Source organism: Trichosurus vulpecula, chromosome 6 (assembly GCF_011100635.1).
Source record: "Trichosurus vulpecula isolate mTriVul1 chromosome 6, mTriVul1.pri, whole genome shotgun sequence".
Classification (NCBI taxonomy): Eukaryota; Metazoa; Chordata; class Mammalia; order Diprotodontia; family Phalangeridae; genus Trichosurus; species Trichosurus vulpecula.
Window position 1 is genome coordinate 129,756,938 of NC_050578.1, and position 18,902 is coordinate 129,775,839.

The 18,902-nt window shown below is 40.7% G+C and overlaps 1 protein-coding gene across 4 annotated transcripts in view; it reads left to right on the forward strand.

The window, feature by feature from the left end:
- Positions 1-18,902, forward strand: part of LOC118855502 (UDP-glucuronosyltransferase 2A1-like) — a 350,735-nt gene that overhangs the window by 250,681 nt on the left and 81,152 nt on the right. The window contains exon 1 of one of the 4 annotated variants that reach the window (XM_036765609.1): positions 3,549-4,281. The exons of 2 other annotated variants lie outside the window; for them this stretch is intronic. In XM_036765609.1, the coding sequence (XP_036621504.1) occupies positions 3,558-4,281 (724 nt within the window). In that variant the 5' untranslated portion in view covers positions 3,549-3,557. Of the gene's footprint in view, positions 1-3,548; positions 4,282-17,562; positions 18,272-18,902 lie in introns of those variants that run through there. One more of the 4 variants, XM_036765611.1, reaches the window with a different exon arrangement.

The following is an 18,902-nucleotide window of genomic DNA, read 5'->3' on the forward strand; positions in this document are numbered from 1 at the left end:
GTCATTCTCTATGAGAGAAGTCCCTAACCTGGGGTCCTGAGATCCCTCTGATTTCACAAGCCAATAAACTTGGATGGAGATGAAAACAAATCTTTATTTCAACATAATTCTTTTTCTTTGCAATCAGGTGTATTTTGTACTTTGCCTTTAAGTCAATCAGTTGATAAATATTGGTTAAGCATTCCCTCTGTGCCAGGCCCTGTGTTATGGAATGGGAATACAAGAAAGGGAAAAGAGCTCTTGAGTAGCTCACAATCTAGTGAGAGAGACAGTAGGCAAATCACCAAGAGCAAACAGGCTACAGAGAAAGTAAATGGGGGAAAAACATCAGAGTGAGAGTCGTAAAAAGCAGGATTGTAGGTGGGACTTGAAGGAAACCAGGGAATCCAGGAAGCAGAGATGAGGATGGAGACTGTCTCTTGCATGGAGGACATTCAGTGGAACGGAAAAATAGACCCAGAATCAGAAGAGAGTCTTGTTTGAATAACATCAAAGAGGACAGTGTAACTGGATCAGAGAGGACTAGAGTGAGTGGGGGGGAAATTGATCTGACATAAGAAGACTGGAAAGGTCAACAGGTTGTGAAGAACTATGAACAACAAGTAGGGGGTTTAATATTTGATGCTGTTGTCAGTAATTATTGTGATTTATTGAATTTCAGGTGGAGGTTGCTGTTTAGTCATTTTCCAGTCCTTTCTCACACTTGGTGACCTTATTTGGCATTTTCTTGGTGAAGATACTGGAGTTGTTTGGCATTTCCTTCTCCAGCTCATTTTTACAGATTAAGGCCAAATTAAGGCAAAATAGGTGAAATGATTTGCCTAGGGTCATACATTTTGTAAATGTTTTGTGTCATGTTGGAATGCAGGAAGAAGAATCTTTCTGACTCCAGACCAGGCATTCTATCCCTTTCACCACCTAGTTGCCCCTGGGGTGGGAGAATAACATGGTTAAACCTGTGATTTAGAAGATCACCCTGACGACTGAATGAGGAGAGGATTTGGTCCCAGAAGGGGTCCAATGGCTTCACCAGTTCCATGAGGTCCGTGACATGAAAAATACAAAGACCCTTGTTCTCTAAGGAAAGAAATCTGTCAGTTTCCAGAGCCTTAGCTGGGTGAGGCTTTTCTCTCCAGAAAGGTATAGTATTTTCAGGACACAGTCACCTCACTACAATCCACAGGCACTTAATCTGCTTTTTAAATCACTTCTGCTTATTCTCTAAAACCACATTCACTGAGGTAAAAATCTCTCTGAAAGTTACATTGCCTTTATAATTCCTATTTAATTCCCTGGTGAGGGGAATCTCATGCTTCAAACTAGTGTCAAGAATTTCTGCCAAAGAAGAAATTGTAAGGGTCTGAGGTATAATTGTCTTCCATCAGCCCTCTAGTCCACCAAGGTCCTTTGGTCTCTGGTCTCCCAAGCAAATAAATTGGAGGAGCAGACAATAAAGAACAAAGGGAAGTAATGGAGAACCAATATGGTGTCTCCTTTCACTTTAATTTTTTATTCCAGTTTCCTCAAATGAGTACATACTTAGAGTACATGGAATATACATACAAACCTACATATACATAATTTATATATCTTTATATAGAACTTTGGTATATATCATATATAACATGTATGTCATATATTTATTAAATATTTATTGTTAGTAATAAGCCTCTGAACCCTACAATTTTAAGATTCTGTAATGGCAAGAAAAGTGGGACTTTTTGTTGTCTTTTATTTTGGAATGCTTCTCAGCACTAAGGCAATAAAGGGCCTTTGATTGAGTCTTGCCTTTGTTTGTAAGAAGGCCCACATCCTTTTGCTAATTAGGTCTCCAGAGGTGTGAAGCCCTCAGGCCCTGAAAAAGGGGTATGTACTCTGAAGGTAGGCCTTAAGGTAGAACTCTCAGAACTGCAGGAGGAGAGGTTTTGCTTGGGGGCTGACTCATTGGAAGAGTGTTCCTGTGATGTGGCCGGAGGAGACTCTGGGTAGCTGTTAATGACCCACTCTGCCTTGGAAAACCCATGAACAACAACAAAAAAACAGTTTAGATATCATATTTCAAAAAATTATAAAAGGAAAACAGTCCAGATGTCTTAGAAACAGAGAGCAAAGTAGAAAACAAAAGAATTCACTGGTCATCTCCAAAAGGAAAACCCAAAATAAAAACTCCTGGGAATATTATAACCAAAATCCCAAATTACCAAGTGAAGGAAAAAATAGTGCAAGTAGCCAGAAAAAAATAATTCAAATATCAAAAAGCTACAATCCAGATCACACAAGACTTAGCAGCCATCACTCTAAAGGAGAAGAGGGGCATTTCTGATATTCCAGAAGGCAAAGATCTAGGATTACATCTAAGAAGAATGCATCCAGCAAAACTGCATATTATCCAACGAGGAAAGGAGAGGGAAGAGGAGGGAGGAAGGATAGGAACAGGGAGTGGTGCTGTAAAGAATGGGCATTCATTCATTTAGAACAGTTTCAAGTATTTCAAATGAAAAGACCAGAAAATCAAATACTGTTCAAATAAGACAATTACAAATAAAACAATGAGAGAGATAGTGGACATTATTCCAATTCATTTAAACAGAGGACTGATATATCAAGACAGAGTTGGTTGTCCATGAACTCAAGCCAATGTGATGTTGTTGATTCTCTTGTTATTCAGTTGTTTTCAGTCAAGTCCAAATCTTTGTAATCCCATCTGGGCTTTTCTTGTCAAAGATATTTGAGTGGTTTGCCATTTCCTTCTCCAGCTCTTTTTATAGATGAGGAAACTGAGACAAATGGGGTGAAGTGACTTGCCTAGGATCGCACAGCTACTGTTTGTGTAAAGTCAGATTTAAACTTAAGAAGATGAGTCTTCCTGACTGCAGGCCTGGTGTTCTACCCACTGTGCCACTTAGCTGCCCCCAAACCCATGTGCTTCATGATAATCCCTTGGAAAAATATGTGTTCTAGTTTAAGATCCAAAGCAATGGAAGTGGCTGGAAGTAGCATCTTCCCCAGTGGGATCAGAAAGTGACCTCCATGGGGACCCAACAGTGTTCAACTCCCGGAGACTGGCTGAGGGATGTGCTCACAATCCTTAACTGATTTTTCTCAGCTAGTCCTCAGAGGACAATGCTGGTAAGATGCGCCATCTTGAAATCTGAGGGCAAGGAAAGATACAAGTGAGATCGAGTGAAAGGAGACCATTTTGCTATAAAACCTGTATACTTTAAAGACATAAAATGTAGTATTCACATTTAAATGCAGGGTGATTAAAAACTGTTCTCTGGTCCTTGAAGAATTCCCATTATTAAAGTACCAATAATGCATAAGACCATGAACTTTGTACAAAGCTGGGACTTTGATTGTTTTTCTGTGATATGAAAGTCATGTCCTATATTTACTTCTTGCCAACTTGGGCAAGGACACATTTTGGCTACCACTAACTATGACTATTTAGATAAGAAATTTAGAGACATCAGTTAAATTTTAACATCTTCCTTGGTGATATAAAGAGGAATTCATGATGGAATGAACATAGTAGTTGGTAATGCATGTAGGGAGCTATGAGGTCTGAGAAATGGGTTTCAGGTCTTTTGCTGCTACAGCTCTGCTGCTTTAGCGATGGGTCCTGTGGGAAGGTCCTGGTATGGCCTATGGAGTATAGTCACTGGATCAATCTAAAGGCCATTCTGGATGAGCTTGTACAGAAGGGCCATGAGGTGACTGTGCTGACCCCCTCAGCTACCGTTTTTGTTGATCCTGGTAGTTCATCAGGTTTCCATGCTGAGGTTTTTCCTGTGGAGAAAAATCAAGAGGATTTGGCTTCATTTTTTGAAAACTTTATCAGACTTTGGATTTATGAGTGGAGAAAACATTCAGCATTAGAGTATGCTGCAGACATGCAAGAGCTCTTTTGGATGGGTTCAAGGCTTGTGAAACACCTTTGTGAGAGCGCTGTTTTGAATAAAGACCTTATGAAGACATTGAAAGATGCCAAATATGAGGTTGTTATTGGAGATGGTATTTGTCCTTGTGCTGAGCTCATAGCAGAGATACTTGGAATACCCTTTGTCTATAGTATGCGCTTCAGCATGGGCAATACCCTTGAAAAATACTGTGGAGGACTCCCATTCCCTCCTTCCTATGTGCCTGTACCCATGACAGAATTGATTGACAAGATGACATTTATGGAGCGTGTGAAAAATATGCTTTTCTTCATTTACTTTGACTTTTGGTTTCAGAATTTTGATGTGAGGAGCTGGGATCAGTTTTACAGTGATGTCTTAGGTAAGTCTGTGGTCCCTTTATGATTTATATGTCATACCTGCTTAGTGATTCCCTGACATCCTTATACATCTCAGTGTGAATGGGCAAGATTAAAACTGCGGCTAAAACCTTTGGGCAACTTAGTTAACCTATCTGGGCCTCAGTTTCCATAGCTGTAAAATAAGGGCCCTGGACTAGATGGTCTTTAACATTCCTTCAGGCTCCTAGAATTGGATGGTGAGACACAGATAGGAATAGGAAGATGCCAGCAGGAGCTGATCCCAAGGGGAATTGATGATGCTAGAAGAACTTCCAGAAGAAAAGGCAGAGCAAGTCATACAGAGAAAACTGTATTTCTAGGGAAAGGACCCAGAAGGAGAGTGGCTAAGATTTCAGAGAAGACAGAAGCAAAGATTACATCATAATCCAAATTGAGTGGACCTAGACCCAAAATACAAAAAATGCTCTACTTCCAATCTCATACTAGCATCTGTTAGTCAAATCTAAAAGATGGACTTTTAGATTAACATTGGAGGAGTGGCAGACACCACCTCCCCCAAAGTGCCAAACTCGTTAATAAGATAATGTCCTTGAGTTGACCTTGAACTACTTCCAGTGTCTTCAGAATATATTAAGGGACAATCCTGTACACATGAAGGACTAGAGTGGTTAGGGAGAGGAAAGCAGTACTACCAGAGAAGAACTGAAAGTTGGGAAAAGTCTGAACCCAAAGGGGATTTCTTTGATAGAAACGCCTTATTCCTTTTGAGCCTTTGGTAGTAGAAGGGAAAAGAGAATTGTAGATCCTTTGAGGACAAGACATGAAATTGGGCTGCTGCTCTGTTTAATGATAGTATTTGTTCCTTGCTTCAATGCTATTGGAAAACCACGATAGGATGCTGTTCAAAAGTGTTCCATCATTTATTTTAATAAAACAAAGAATCTCTTCTAAGGGACCAGTCATTTATCAAAGTTGAGGAATGGATCAAGGTTCCAAATGATACATATCACTTAATACAAGGGATTAAAGAAGTCTAAACCACATGGACCAAATCACAACAGGCCTCCAGGAGGCCAAGGGTCCAGGTGGGATTGTCAATGCCTGAAGTTTAGAGAAAGGAGAGGAGAAATAAAGTCAAGCAGTAATTGATCAGTTGATTTTAGTGACAGAACTTAATTAACTTTTGCCCCCAAACCAAGTGAGAGTGGTATATAGTAGAAAGTTGGGGGGAGAGTACCATCTACAAGAATCCTTCCTAGATGAATTCAGGCTACAGGGATCTCACTTCCCTCTTATAGGATTTGTTTGTCTTGATCATTCATTTGGCAGTGAAAGCTATTATTTAGTTAATTATTTTTTTTTCTGTGTCTCTTGTCTAGCCACTACATTCCTTCAGGTAGAAGTTACTGTGTGATACCTTTTATTTCAAGCTTCTAGGTGGCATAGTAGATGAGAGTGCTTGGCCTAGAGTCAGGAACAGCTGAGTTGCAATCCATCCTCAGACCCTTAGTACCTCTGTGACCCTGGACAATTCACTTAACCTCTGTCTTCCTTGGTTTTTTCATCTCTAAAATGGGGATGGTAAGAGTGCCTAACTCACTGAATTAGTGGGACTTAAAATGATGTTTGTTCTCTTTCCCAAGTATATAGAATCATCCTAACTGGAGGTGTTGTTCTAGTTAAGTACTTCGTGAATTGAACCGGTTTAGTTAAAGGGTCTTGGTAAATGAATATAAAAGAAATATGGAGATTTGGCAAACTAACAGACAAGTTAAAACTGAACATAAAGTTTCTTTTTCTATTTTATGGTATTGAAAAAGTCTCATCCTACAGAAAGTCTTTTCTGACACTCCCACTTATTAGTGATGTCCCTATTACCTCCATTAAAATACTTTGCATTATATATAATATGTATATATGTGTGCACATATGTGTATACGTGTATATATACACATATGTATCTGTATATTACGTATTGGCATTCAGTCTTTCAGTCATGTCCAATTCTTTGTGACTTCGTAGACCCTAGCACACCAATGCTGTGCATGGGGTTCTCTTGGCAAAGATGTTGGAATGGTTTGCCATTTCCTTCTCCACTAGATTAAGGCAAACAGATTAAGTAACTTGCCCAGGGTCATTCATGCTGGTCCAACTGACTACACTGCACCACCTACCTGCAATTTTGGTACCTAGGTCACCATGGCTTAAACTTCTGGTTCCATGGGGATCACCTCCAGCAACTGAAGCTGAAGACAAACAATACATTACAGGAACAAACCCGTGCAGGCCCATTTCTGGAACAGAGGTCAAAGAGTAGGCACAAGGGAAGGATTTTTCCTACCCTTCTCACTGGTTCAGTACATGGTATCCATGCTGGGTACAGCAGATAGGAGTCACCTAAAAGGGTGAAGCTGAACAGTGATGGAAAAGAGGGGCTGAAAAGAGCAAATGGCTCAGCCTTACCAGATTTAAAGACATTGGCAGCCATTCAAAGGAAGCTATCCCTCCCATGTGGTAGGGTATTCACCAGGCTTCCTATTACATAAACTAGACATGCTCAAAAGGCCTGTCTTAAGGGAATTTCCACCTCTGTAAATTAGAACTGGGTATGCCCTGAGAAGTCCAGGTTGCCTAATACTGCCTAAGTTTTATGGTATTTTTATTTATTTTGTTAAATATTTTCTAAGTATATTTTAAACTTGATCAGATGGCACTTGGTAGTATTGTGAGGCTCATGTGGAACACTGTATTTGACACCTCTGGTTTACATTATTGAGTGTGGAAATGACAAATCATAACAGATCTTGAAAGATAGGATGGTGCCAAGTTGTGAGATCTTTAAAAGCCAAAAGGAGGAATATATATATTTTATTTTGAAAGCAAGAAAAAGCCACTGGCATTTCTTGTGTGTGGGGAAATGTGATCAGGTCTCTGCTTAAGGAAATCAATTTTGGCAGCTGTATGGTCATGGATTAGAATGGGGAGAGACTTGAGGAAGGGAGATCAATGAAGGTCATTGCAATAGCTGAGATGAGAGCTGATGAGGGCCTGAGCTAAAATAGTGACTGTGTGAAAAGAGAGAATTGGTGTAAGAGGATTTGTGAGAAGAGAATGGGGGAGGTTCAAGAGATGCTGTGTAGATAGGAAAAGCAAGATTTGGCAACTGACTAGATATGTGAGGGCGGAGGTGAGGGACAGTGAGGAGTCGAGAAGGAAACAGATGTTGTAAAGGAATGAGACAGGAAGAATGGTAGTGTCTTCCACGTAATTAAGGAGGAAAGGGGAAGAAGGGAGAAAGATAATGAATTTTAGGGAAACATACTGACTTCTGTTTGAACATGCTGAGTTTGAGATGTCACTAGGATACCCTGTCTGAAGTGACCAATAGGCTCCTGCAGGCCTGCCACTAAAAGCAGGTGAAAGAGAGGTCCTGGATAGATGCTTAGATAAGTGTTTCATCTGCACGAATGTGATAATTAAACTTGTAGTTTCTGATGGAGTTACCAAGAGGGATACTGTTAAGAGAGGGGAGAAAAGGCCTTGAGGACAGAGCTGTCAGGAAAACCCCCAGTTGTGTGGAGACAGCAAAGATGATTGAGAAAGAGTGGTCAGATACACAGTAGGAGGACTAGGAAAATTGAGAGAGAAAAACAGCTGGTAGGCATTTCCTAGCCATAGGGCAAGACAACACAGGGGCACTGTCACCACCTGAAGCTGGCATTCCAAAATTACAGAATGACAGAGGGTTCTCAAGCACAGTTCTCAAACTGGTACCTCTCAAACTAAAATGTAAATGGGAAATGTTTAAGGAAAGAAATAACAACAGAATAAAACACAGATAATGCACATTGGTGGTATTCTAAATCAATATGCATCTATAAGGATATGTTTCTAGTTCAGTTTGATATCACTGCTCTAGAGCTTAGCAAGTTGTAGATTCCTGGCTCTTCATTCCTAAGACATCTGGGGATAGCTGTTTTCTAGTCCCTCATTTCCCAGAGATAAGCAGATATGAGGTACCTCTGGAATAGAGGTTACATGACCTTTAATAAAATTTTGATAACTCTAATTTAATGAAATTAGCTTCCTTTTGTAATTCTATGTGTTTTACATTAGGCAATAAAAAACCCTGTCAGTATTGATCCAAAGGGATCCATAACACAAACAAGGTCAAGAAACCTTGCTCTGTAGGCCTTCTGGTATAGTTTCCAACACTAGAGTGTAAGTGGGAAGAGGCACAGGTTCGAATCCTAACTCTAACAACTAGTTGGGTGATTATGTTCAATTAATTTCTTCATGTGTGAAAGAGGTAATCCTATTAGGATACTCACCTCACAGGTTGGCATGAGCCTCAACTGTAAAGCACTTTGCCAACCTTTAAGCAGTCTCTTGATGTCAGCCTGGAGGCGGCTTACTGAAAGGGAAAGAATATAGGTTGTGGAGTCAGATGACCTGCTTTAAATCTTAGGTCTACCACACTACCTGTGTGATCTTGAACCTATCTGAGTCTCTTCTCACCTGTGAAATGAGGGGTGAGGTAGCTGTCTTCTCCTGGCCAAATGTGGCCTGCTTAGGTGCTCAAGTGTGGCCCTTTGCCTGAATCCAATCTTCACAGAACAAATCCCCTTGATAAAAGGATTTGTTCTGTAAAACTTGGACTCAGTCAAAAGGCCACACCCAAGTACCTAGAAGGCTGCAGGTCCCCCACCCCTGGAAATCATATCTGATGAAACTGTCCAGTGTTCCTCTTTGTCTCTTCTAGATTTTTTGCTTGTTTATTTGTCTGATTTTCATTCTCTTCTCTTAAACTGTCTTGATGAGGGTCATCTGGATAATGAAGAGAGATATCTTAATATTTGATGGCCTTAAAATAATCTGCTCTGACCTGCTCATTCTAATCTTATTATTATATTGGATATGTGAGGGTGGTGGTACGTCCATCAATTCTTATTATATAATATCTATTCTATTATTCAGCATCCAAAACCAGGTCCTCTATGATACAACTTAGCTTTCTGTTCACTTCACTTCAAGGACTCCAGGAGGGAGGATGATTTTAAAAATTGCAAGCACTGGTCAGTGAAAGTCCCTTACATACTACTATAGCTCAGCCTATCCCAAGAGCAATAGGAAACAAATGATCAGTCAAGAGAACTTCTAAAAGGCCTATTTAATCAAGTCCAAAGAAGATGATAGACCCTTCAGCTTAATATAATTGGTAATGGGGTGGGTAGGGAAGGGGACAGGGAAAGGTTATCATTTCAGAAGTGGGCAGTAAGGAGGTGGCTATCAGGCACAGTGAGACCATGCTATACTTATCATCTGTGAAGAAATACACGTTGTTCATGTAGTATCTTACATTCCTAGTGACAGAGGGGGAGTACCCCAGGCTACCCTAGACTCCAGAATTCCTATTTCAGCTACTTCTTCAGGCAGGCATTAATGCTGTCACAGAAACTGGCATTGACTCCACAACAAACTGGAAAGTTTTAGCCCATGTTAGTACCTGAAAATCAAGAGAAAAGATGAGAAAATTGTTTTACAAGCCAGAAAGCCAGGCTGTCTTTGGTATTTTTGAATTCTGTGCAAAATTACTTGCCAACCAATTGGGGAAGTATGAGGGATGTTGAAGAAGTAAAACTAGGAGAGATTCCTTATCTGGGAAAAGTTGGTTACTCTACTTTCTCAACTCAAGGAAGAGATCAGTACTTTTGGAGCAAGAACCGACCATCAAAGGGGAGAAAGAAAACTCCTTCTATCCACTGGGAGAAGAAATTTAACCTAAGAATTTCCTACATCTTCATGCAGGTCATATTTGCTGGTGACCCAGACCAAAGTTATCGAAGACAGGACTTTCTATTCTACCTCTTTAAGTATCTGCTGCAGATCTTCAAATCAGTGGTGTTCTCATACTTCCATCTAACATCCACAGACGGAAGGTGATTAGTAGAATGGTTCAGTCAAATGCTTATGGCCATTCTGTGTGGGCATGCACTAGTAGAATGTCTTTGTCAGACTCCTTGTCTTTTGTAGTACCTAGAAATATCACCTCAACCCTTTAGGCATGCAACCCTAAAGAGGTTCAGGATGAATTGGCTTCAGGGTAGGGCTAAACAAGAAAGGTGAGCCAGTATGAGTATTTCCAATAATATGAGTGACAGTTATAGACCACCACCTCATATCTAAGTGAGGCCAGATGCCTTTTCAGATCATTGAAAAGTTTCTGAAAGCTCAGTAACACTAAGCCAAATGGCAGGAATTCCTGCCAGAACAAAATGTACTGCTAGAACAAGAGAGAATTATTAATGAGATCATTTGGGGGGTTTAGAAGAGGCAGTTCCCATTTCTTTCAATCATTGAACCTGTTACATGCCAGGTGAAGGTCAGTTGTCCATGAACCCAGGACCATGTGCACTGTGACACTCACTGGGAAGAGTAGCAGACCCTGGTCTGAAAAGTTCCATTGACTGGAGAGGTTGAGGAAAATCTTCCAACAGGAGATCCTCGAGTAGGATCAGAAATCGGACTCCTTCAGGTGCCAACCTGAAGCAACTGAACAAGACCAGCTGAGGGATGAACTGGTATCAAAATATAAGGAGACATCCTGTTTTTCAGAGCTAAAGCCCAGCAAGCAAGCTGTGAACTGAGTTTGGCATAACAACAAGCCTTTGTACTCACCCTCTGGATGATCTCACCCTCTGGCCAAATCATATAATTAGTGTGTGCCTTTGACCAGCATCAGTTCTCTGAGCTCAGGGTACTTCTGGTCAGGAAGCCCTGCTAGGAATCAAACTTGTCCTCATTGTGCAACCATTAGTATGAGTACTGAGATCTCCCCACACTCCCTCATGCCCCGCCCACTAGGGGCAGGGACCCAACAAATGTGTCTAATCTGCCTGCTTCCTTGCAAGCTGTTTCCCTCACTTTGAAATTAAACTTCTGTTAGATTCCTGACTCTCCTGTCCCTATCCTGCTCTCTTCAGCTCCAGCTGTCCACTCTTTTTAAACGACTCCAGGCCAGTTGACGCTGGCAATTACTGACTCAATGTTCTCAGCTACTTCTGGGACAAGGCTGGTAAGAGCTCACCCTGAAATCTAATGGTAATGAGATTTAGGATACATTTCACAATAAAATCTGTACGCCTTTAAGAAGGAAGCAGTGCTAATATTTAAATAGTGTTAATACTTAAACCCAGAGCAAATTAAACTAATCTATACAGTCCCAGTTAGAGTACCAATAAACAAGAGGAACATTGGACTTTGTATCGACTGGCGACTTTCATACCCTCTAAGTATCCTCCATTGACACTTTCTTTTTAGTTTTGTTTATATTTATTCATTTTTAGGTATCAACATTCACTTTTATAAGATTTTGAGTGCTAGATGTTTTCCCCTCTCTCTACTTCTCCCTCCACAAGATGGCATGCAATCTGATACAGACTACGCATATATAATCCTATCAAACATATTCATTCATTAGTCATCCTCCACTGACCTGAAGCTATGCTATCTATTGACTCCTTACCTAGTCAAGGCCTCTCTATACTCTGATAAAACCAAAGGTTTCTTTTTTGGATAAGGAATTTAGAGATAACAGTTAAATTATAACCTTTTTATTGGTTGCTTTGGTGATATAAAGAGGAACTCAGGGTGGAAAGAAAGTAGTAGTTGGTAAAGCAGGTATAACCATGAGCTCTGAGAAATGGGTTCCAGCTCTTTTGCTGCTGCAGCTCTGCTGCTTTAGCTGTGGGTCCTGTAGGAAGGTCCTGGTATGGCCTATGGAGTATAGTCAAAGGATCAATCTAAAGGCCCTGTTGGATGGGCTCGTACAGAAGGGCCATGAAGTGACTGTGCTGATGCCCTCAGCTACTGTTTTTGTTGATCCTGAGATTTCATCAGGTTTCCATGTTAAGGTTTTTCCTGCGGAGACAAATGAAGAGGATTTGGCTTAAGTTTTTGAAAACTGGATCACACTTTGGAGTAATGAGCTTCGAAAATTTTCAGCTTTAGAGTATGGTGCAGCCGTATAAAAACAATTTTTTGAGTACTCACGGCTGATGAAGCAGCAGTGTGAGAGTGCTGTTTTGAACGAAGACCTTATGCAGATGTTGAAGGATGCCAGATATGCGGTTGTTATTGGAGATGCTTTTTGTCCTTGTGCTGCGATCATAGCACAGATACTTGGAATACCCTTTGTCTATAGTCTGCGCTTAACTACAGGCAATACCATTGAAAAGTACTGTGGAGGACTCTCTGCCACTCCTTCCTATGTGCCTGTACCCATGACAATATTGACTGACACGATGACATTTATGGGGCGTGTGAAAAATATGCTTTTCTTCATTTCCTTTGACTTTTGGTTTCAGAATTTTGATGTAAAGATTTGTGATCAGTTTTACAGTGATGTCTTCGGTAAGTCTGTGGTCCCTTTATGATTTATATATCATACCTGCTTAGTGATTCCCTGACATCCTTCTACACCTCAGTGTAAATGGGCAAGATGAAAAATGTGGCTGAAATCTTTGGGCAACTTAACCTATCTGGGCCTCAGTTTCCTTAGCTGTAAAATAAGGGCCCTGGACTAGATGGTCTTTAACATTCCTTCAGGCTCCTAGAATTGGATGGTGAGACACAGATAGGAATAGGAAGATGCCAGCAGGAGCTGATCCCAAGGGGAACTTACGATGCTAGAAGAACTTCCAGAAGAAAAGGCAGAGCAAGTCATACAGAGAAAACATTATTTCTAGGGACAGAACCCAGAGGGAGAGTGGCTAAGATTTCAGAGAAGGTGGCAACAAAGATTACATCATAATCCAAATTGAGTGGACCTAGACCCAAAATACAAAAAATGCTCTACTTCCAATCTCATAATAGCATCTGTGAGTAAAATCTAAAAGATGGACTTTCAGATTCACATTGCAGGAGTGGCAGAAACCACCTCCTTTCAAGTGCCAAACTCACTAATAAGAGAATGTCCTTGAGTTGACCTGCAACTACTTTCAGTGTCTTCAGAATATATTAAGGGACAATCCTGTACAAATGATGGCCTAGAGTGGTTAGGGAGGGGAAAGGAGTACTACCAGAGAAGAACTGAAAGTTGGGAAATGTCTGAACCCAAAGGGGACTTCTTTGATAGAAACGCCTTTCTCCTTTTGAGCCTCTGGTAGTAGAAGGAAAAAGAGAATTGTAGATCATTTGAGGACAAGACGTGAAATTGGGCTGCTGCTCTGTTTAATGATAGTATTTGTTCCTTGCTTCACTGCTATTGGAAAACCACAGTAGGATGCTGTTCTAAAGTGTTCCATCATTTATTTTAATAAAGCAAAAAATGTCTTATGAGGAACCAGTCATTTATCAAAGTTGAGGAATGGATCAAGGGTCCAAATGATCCATATCACTTAATACAAGGGATTAAAGAAGTCTAAACCACATGGACCAAATCACAACAGGCCTCCAGGAGGCCAAGGGTCTGGGTGGGATTGCCAATGCCTGAAGTTTAGAGAAAGGAGAGGAGAAATAAAGCCAAGCAGTGATTGATCACAGTTGATTTTAATGAGAGAACTTAACTTTTGCCCCCAAACCAGGTGAGTGTGGTATATAATAGAAAGTTGGGGGGAAAATACCGCCAACCAGAATCCTTCCTAGATGAATTCAGGCTAGGATCTGACTTCTCTGTTATAGGATTTGTTTGTCTTCATCATTCGTTTGGCAGTGAAAGCTATTATTTAGTTAATTAGTTTGTTTGGTGTTTTTGTGTGTCTCTTGTCTAGCCACTACATTCCTTCAGATAGAAGTTACTGTGTGATAACCTTGTGTTTCAAGAAGCCAGGTGGCATAGTAGATGAGAGTGCTTGGCCTAGAGTAAGGAATTGCTGAGTTCCAATCCAGCCTCAGACCCTTGGTACCTCTGCAACCCTGGCAAATCACTTAACTGCTGTCTTCCTCAGTTTTCTCATCTCTCAAATGGTAATAGTAAGAGTGCCTAACTCATTGAATTAGTGGGGCTTAAAATGATGTTTGTTCTCTTTCCCAAGTATATAGAATCATCCTAACAGGAGGTGTTCTTGTAGTTAAGTACTTCCTGAATTGAACCGGTTTAGTTAAAGGGTCTTGGTAAATGAATATAAAAGAAATATGGAGATTTGGCAAACTAACAGACAAGTTAAAACTGAACATAAAGTTTCTTTTTGTGTTTTATGGTATTGAAAAAGTCTCATCCTACAGAAAGTCTTTTCTGACACTCCCAGTTATTAGCGATGTCCCCATTCCCTCCGTTAAAATACTTTGCATTATATATAATATGTATATATGTGTGCACATATGTGTGTATATGTATATATACACATATGTATCTGTATATTATGTATTGGCATTCAGTCTTTCAGTCATGTTTAATTCTTTGTGACTTCGTACACTCTAGCACACCAATGCAGCGCATGGGGTTCTCTTGGCAAAGATGCTGGAATGGTTTGCCATTTCCTTCTCCACTAGATTAAGGCAAACAGATTAAGTAACTTGCCCAGGGTCATTCATGTTGGCCCAACTGACTACACTGCATCACCTACCAGCAATTTTGGTACCAAGGTCACCATGGCTTAACCTTCTGGTTCCATGGGGATCACCTCCAGCAACTGAAGCTGAAGACAAACAATACAGCACAGGAACAAACCTATGCAGGCCCACTTCTGGAGCAGAGGTCAAAGAGTAGGCACAAGGGCAGGATTTTTCCTACCCTTCTCACTGGTTCAGTACATGGTATCCATGCTGGCTACAGCAAATAGGAGTCACCAAAAAGGGTGAAGCTGAACAGTGGTGGAAAAGAGGGGAGGAAAAGAGGAAATGGCTCAGTTTTGCCAGATTTAAAGACATTGGCAGCCATTCAAAGGAAGCTATCCCTCCCATGTGGTAAGGTATTCACCAGGCTTCCTGTTACATAAACTAGATATGCTCAAAAGGCCTGTCTTAAGGGAATTTCCACCTCTGTAAATTAGAACTGGGTATGCCCTGAGAAGTCCAGGTTGCCTAATATTATCTAGGTTTTATGGTATTTTTATTTATTTTGTTAAATATTTTCTAAGTATATTTTAAACTGGTTCAGATGGCACTTGGTAGTATTGTGAGGCTTATGTGGACCACCATATTTGACACCTCTAGTTTACATTATTGAGTGTGGAAATGACAAATCATAACAGATCTTGAAACATAGGATGGAGCCAAGTTGTGAGATCTTTAAAAGCCGAAAAGAGGAGTATACATTTTATTTTGAAAGCAAAAAAAAGCCACTGCCATTTCTTGAGTATGGGGGAAATGTGATCAGGTCTCTGCTTAAGGAAATCAACTTTGGCAGAATGGGGAGAGACTTGAGGAAGGGAGATCAATGAAGGTCATTGCAATAACTGAGATGAGAGCTGATGAGGGCCTGAGCAAAGATAGTGCCTGTGTAAAAAGAGAGAATTGGTGTAAGAGGATTTGTGAGAAGAGAATGGGGGAGATTCAAGAGATGCTGTGTACATAGCAAAAGCAAGATTTGGCAACTGACTGGATATGTGAGGGCGGAGCTGAGGGACAGTGAGGAGTGGAGAAGGACACAGAGGTTTTAAAGGAATGAGACAGGAAGAATGGTAGTATCTTCCACATAATCAGGGAGGAAAGGGGAAGAAGGGAGAAAGATAATGAATTTTGGGAAAACATACTGACTTGTGTTTGAACATGCTGAGTTTGAGATGTCACTCGGATGCCCTGTCTGAAGTGACCAATCGGCTCTTGCTGGCCTGCCACTATAAGCAGATGAAAGAGTGGTCCTGGATACATGGATAAGTGAGTCATCTGCATAAAGGTGATAATTAAATTCCTCGGTTCTGATGGAATTACAAAGAGGCATATGTTAAGAAAGGAGAGAAAAGGCCTTGAGGACAGAGCTGTCAGGAAAACATCCAGTTGTGTGAAGACGGCAAAGATTATTGAACCCATGAACCCAGGACCACGTGCACTGTGACACTCACTGGGAAGAGTAGCAGACCCTGGTCTGAAAAGTTTCAAGGATTGGAGAGGTTGAGGAAAATCTTCCAACAGGAGGTCCTCGAGTAGGGTCAGAAATTGGACTCCTTCAGGTGCCAACCTGAAGCAACTGAACAAGACCAGCTGAGGGATGAACTGGTATCAAAATATAAGGAGACACCCTGTTTTTCAGAGCTAAAGCCCAGCAAGCAAGCTGTGAACTGAGTTTGTCATAACAACAAGCCTTTGTACTCACCCTCTGGATGATCTCACCCTCTGGCCAAATCTTATAATTAGTGTGTGCCTTTGACCAGCATCAGCTCTCTGAGCTCAGACTAGTTCTGGTCAGGAAGCCCTGCTAGGAATCAAACTTGTCCCTTTGTAGGTCTTCCCCTCATTGTGCAACCATTAGTATAAGTATTGAGATCTCCCCACACTCCCTCAGGCCCTGCCCACTAGGGGCGGGGACCCAACAAATGTGTCTAATCTCCCTGCTTCCTTGCAAGCTGTTTCCCTCACTTTGAAATTAAACTTCTGTTAGATTCCTGACTCTCCTGTCTCTAGCCTGCTCTCTTCAGCACCAGCTGTCCACTCTTTTTAAAAGACTCCAGGCCAGTTGACACTGGCAATTACTGACTCAATGTTCTCAGCTACTTCTGGAAGGACAAGGCTGGTAAGAGCTCACCCTGAAATCTAATGGTAATGAGATTTAGGATACATTTCACAATAAAATCTGTATGCCTTTAAGAAGGAAGCAGTGCTAATATTTAAATAGTGTTAATACTTAAACCCAGAGCAAATTAAACTAATCTATACAGTCCAGGTTAGAGTACCAATAAACAAGAGGAGCATTAGACTTTGTGTAGGCTGTGGACTTTCATACTGGCTAAGTATCCTCCAATGATGCTTTTTTTTTTTTAGTTTTGTTTATATTTATTCATTTTTAGGTATTAACATTCACTTTTATAAGACTTTGAGTGCTAAATGTTTTCCCCTCTCTCTACTTCTCCCTCCCCAAGATGGCATGCAATCTGATACAGACTATGCATGTATAATCCTATTAAACATATTCATTCATTAGTCATCCTCCACTGACCTGAAGCTATGCTATCTATTGACTCCTTGCCTAGTCAAGGCCTCTCTATACTCTCATAAAACCAAAGGTTTCTTTTTCACGTAAGGAATTTAGAGATAACAGTTAAATTATAACCTTTTTATTGATTGCTTTGGTGATATAAAGAGGAACTCAGGACGGAAAGAAGCTAGTGGCTGGTAAAGCAGGAATAACCATGAGCTCTGAGAAATGGGTTTCAGCCCTTTTGCTGCTGCAGCTCTGTTGCTTTAGCTGTGGGTCCTGTGGGAAGGTCCTCGCATGGCCTATGGAGTACAGTCACTGGCTCAATCTAAAGGCCCTGTTGGGTGGGCTCGTACAGAGGGGCCATGAGGTGACTGTTCTGACACCCTCTGCTACTGTTCTTGTTGACACTGGTAATTCATCAGGTTTCCATGTTGTGCCTTTTTCTGTGGAGAAAAATGAAGAAGACGTGGCTTTATTTTTTGAAAACTGGCTAGCATTTTGGACTTACGAGGTGCCAAAACTTTCAACATTTGAGTACGGTGCCGCTTTGCAAGAACTGCTTGTGAATTATTCAAGGCATACAAAGCAGCAGTGTAAGAGCGCTGTTTTGAACAAAGACCTTATCAAGACATTGAAGGATGGCAAATATGAGGTAGTTATTGGAGACGGTGTGTGTCCTTGTGCTGAGCTCATGGCAGAGATACTTGGAATACCCTTTGTCTATAGTATACGCATGAGTATGGGCTATACCCTTGAAAAATACTGTGGAGGACTCTCCGCCCCTCCTTCCTATGTGCCTGTGCCCATGACAATGTTGACTGACAAGATGACATTTATGGAACGGGTGAAAAACATGTTTTTCTTCATTTACTTTGACTTTTGGTTTCAGAATTTTGAGATGAAGGATTGGGATCAGTTTTACAGTGATGTCTTAGGTAAGTCTGTGGTCAATTTATGATATATATGTCAAAATGTTTAGTGATTCTCTGACAGCCTTATACATCTCAGTGTGAATGGACAGGAGTTTAATGTCATGACAAAAGAGTTGCATTATTTAATCGAAATCAGATGTGGAAAGTTTTGTGAAAAATGCCACATGTATCCATAAAACATGAAACCTGCCATCTAATGACTGCTAAATTGGCTTAAGTTTAAATCTTTAAACATTAAACTTTGTACAGACTGGGGACTTTCATACCCGCTAAGTATCCTCCACTGACAATTTTTTTCAGATTCTTTATATTTATTTATTTTTAGTTTTCAACATTCACTTTTATAAGACTTTGAGTTCTAATTCTTTAGCCCTCTCTCCCCTCCTCCTTCCCCGAGACTGCATACAATCTGATACAATCTGATACAGGCTGTGTACGTACAATCATACTAAAATTATTCATTCATTGGTCGTCCTGCATTGACCTGAAGCTATGCTATCTATTGACTCCGTGCCCTGGTCAAGGTCTCTTTATACTATTATAAAACCAAACGTTTCTTTTTGGATAAGGAATCAAGAGATATCAGTTTAACTTTAACCTTTTTATTACTTCTTTTGGTGATATAAAGAGGATC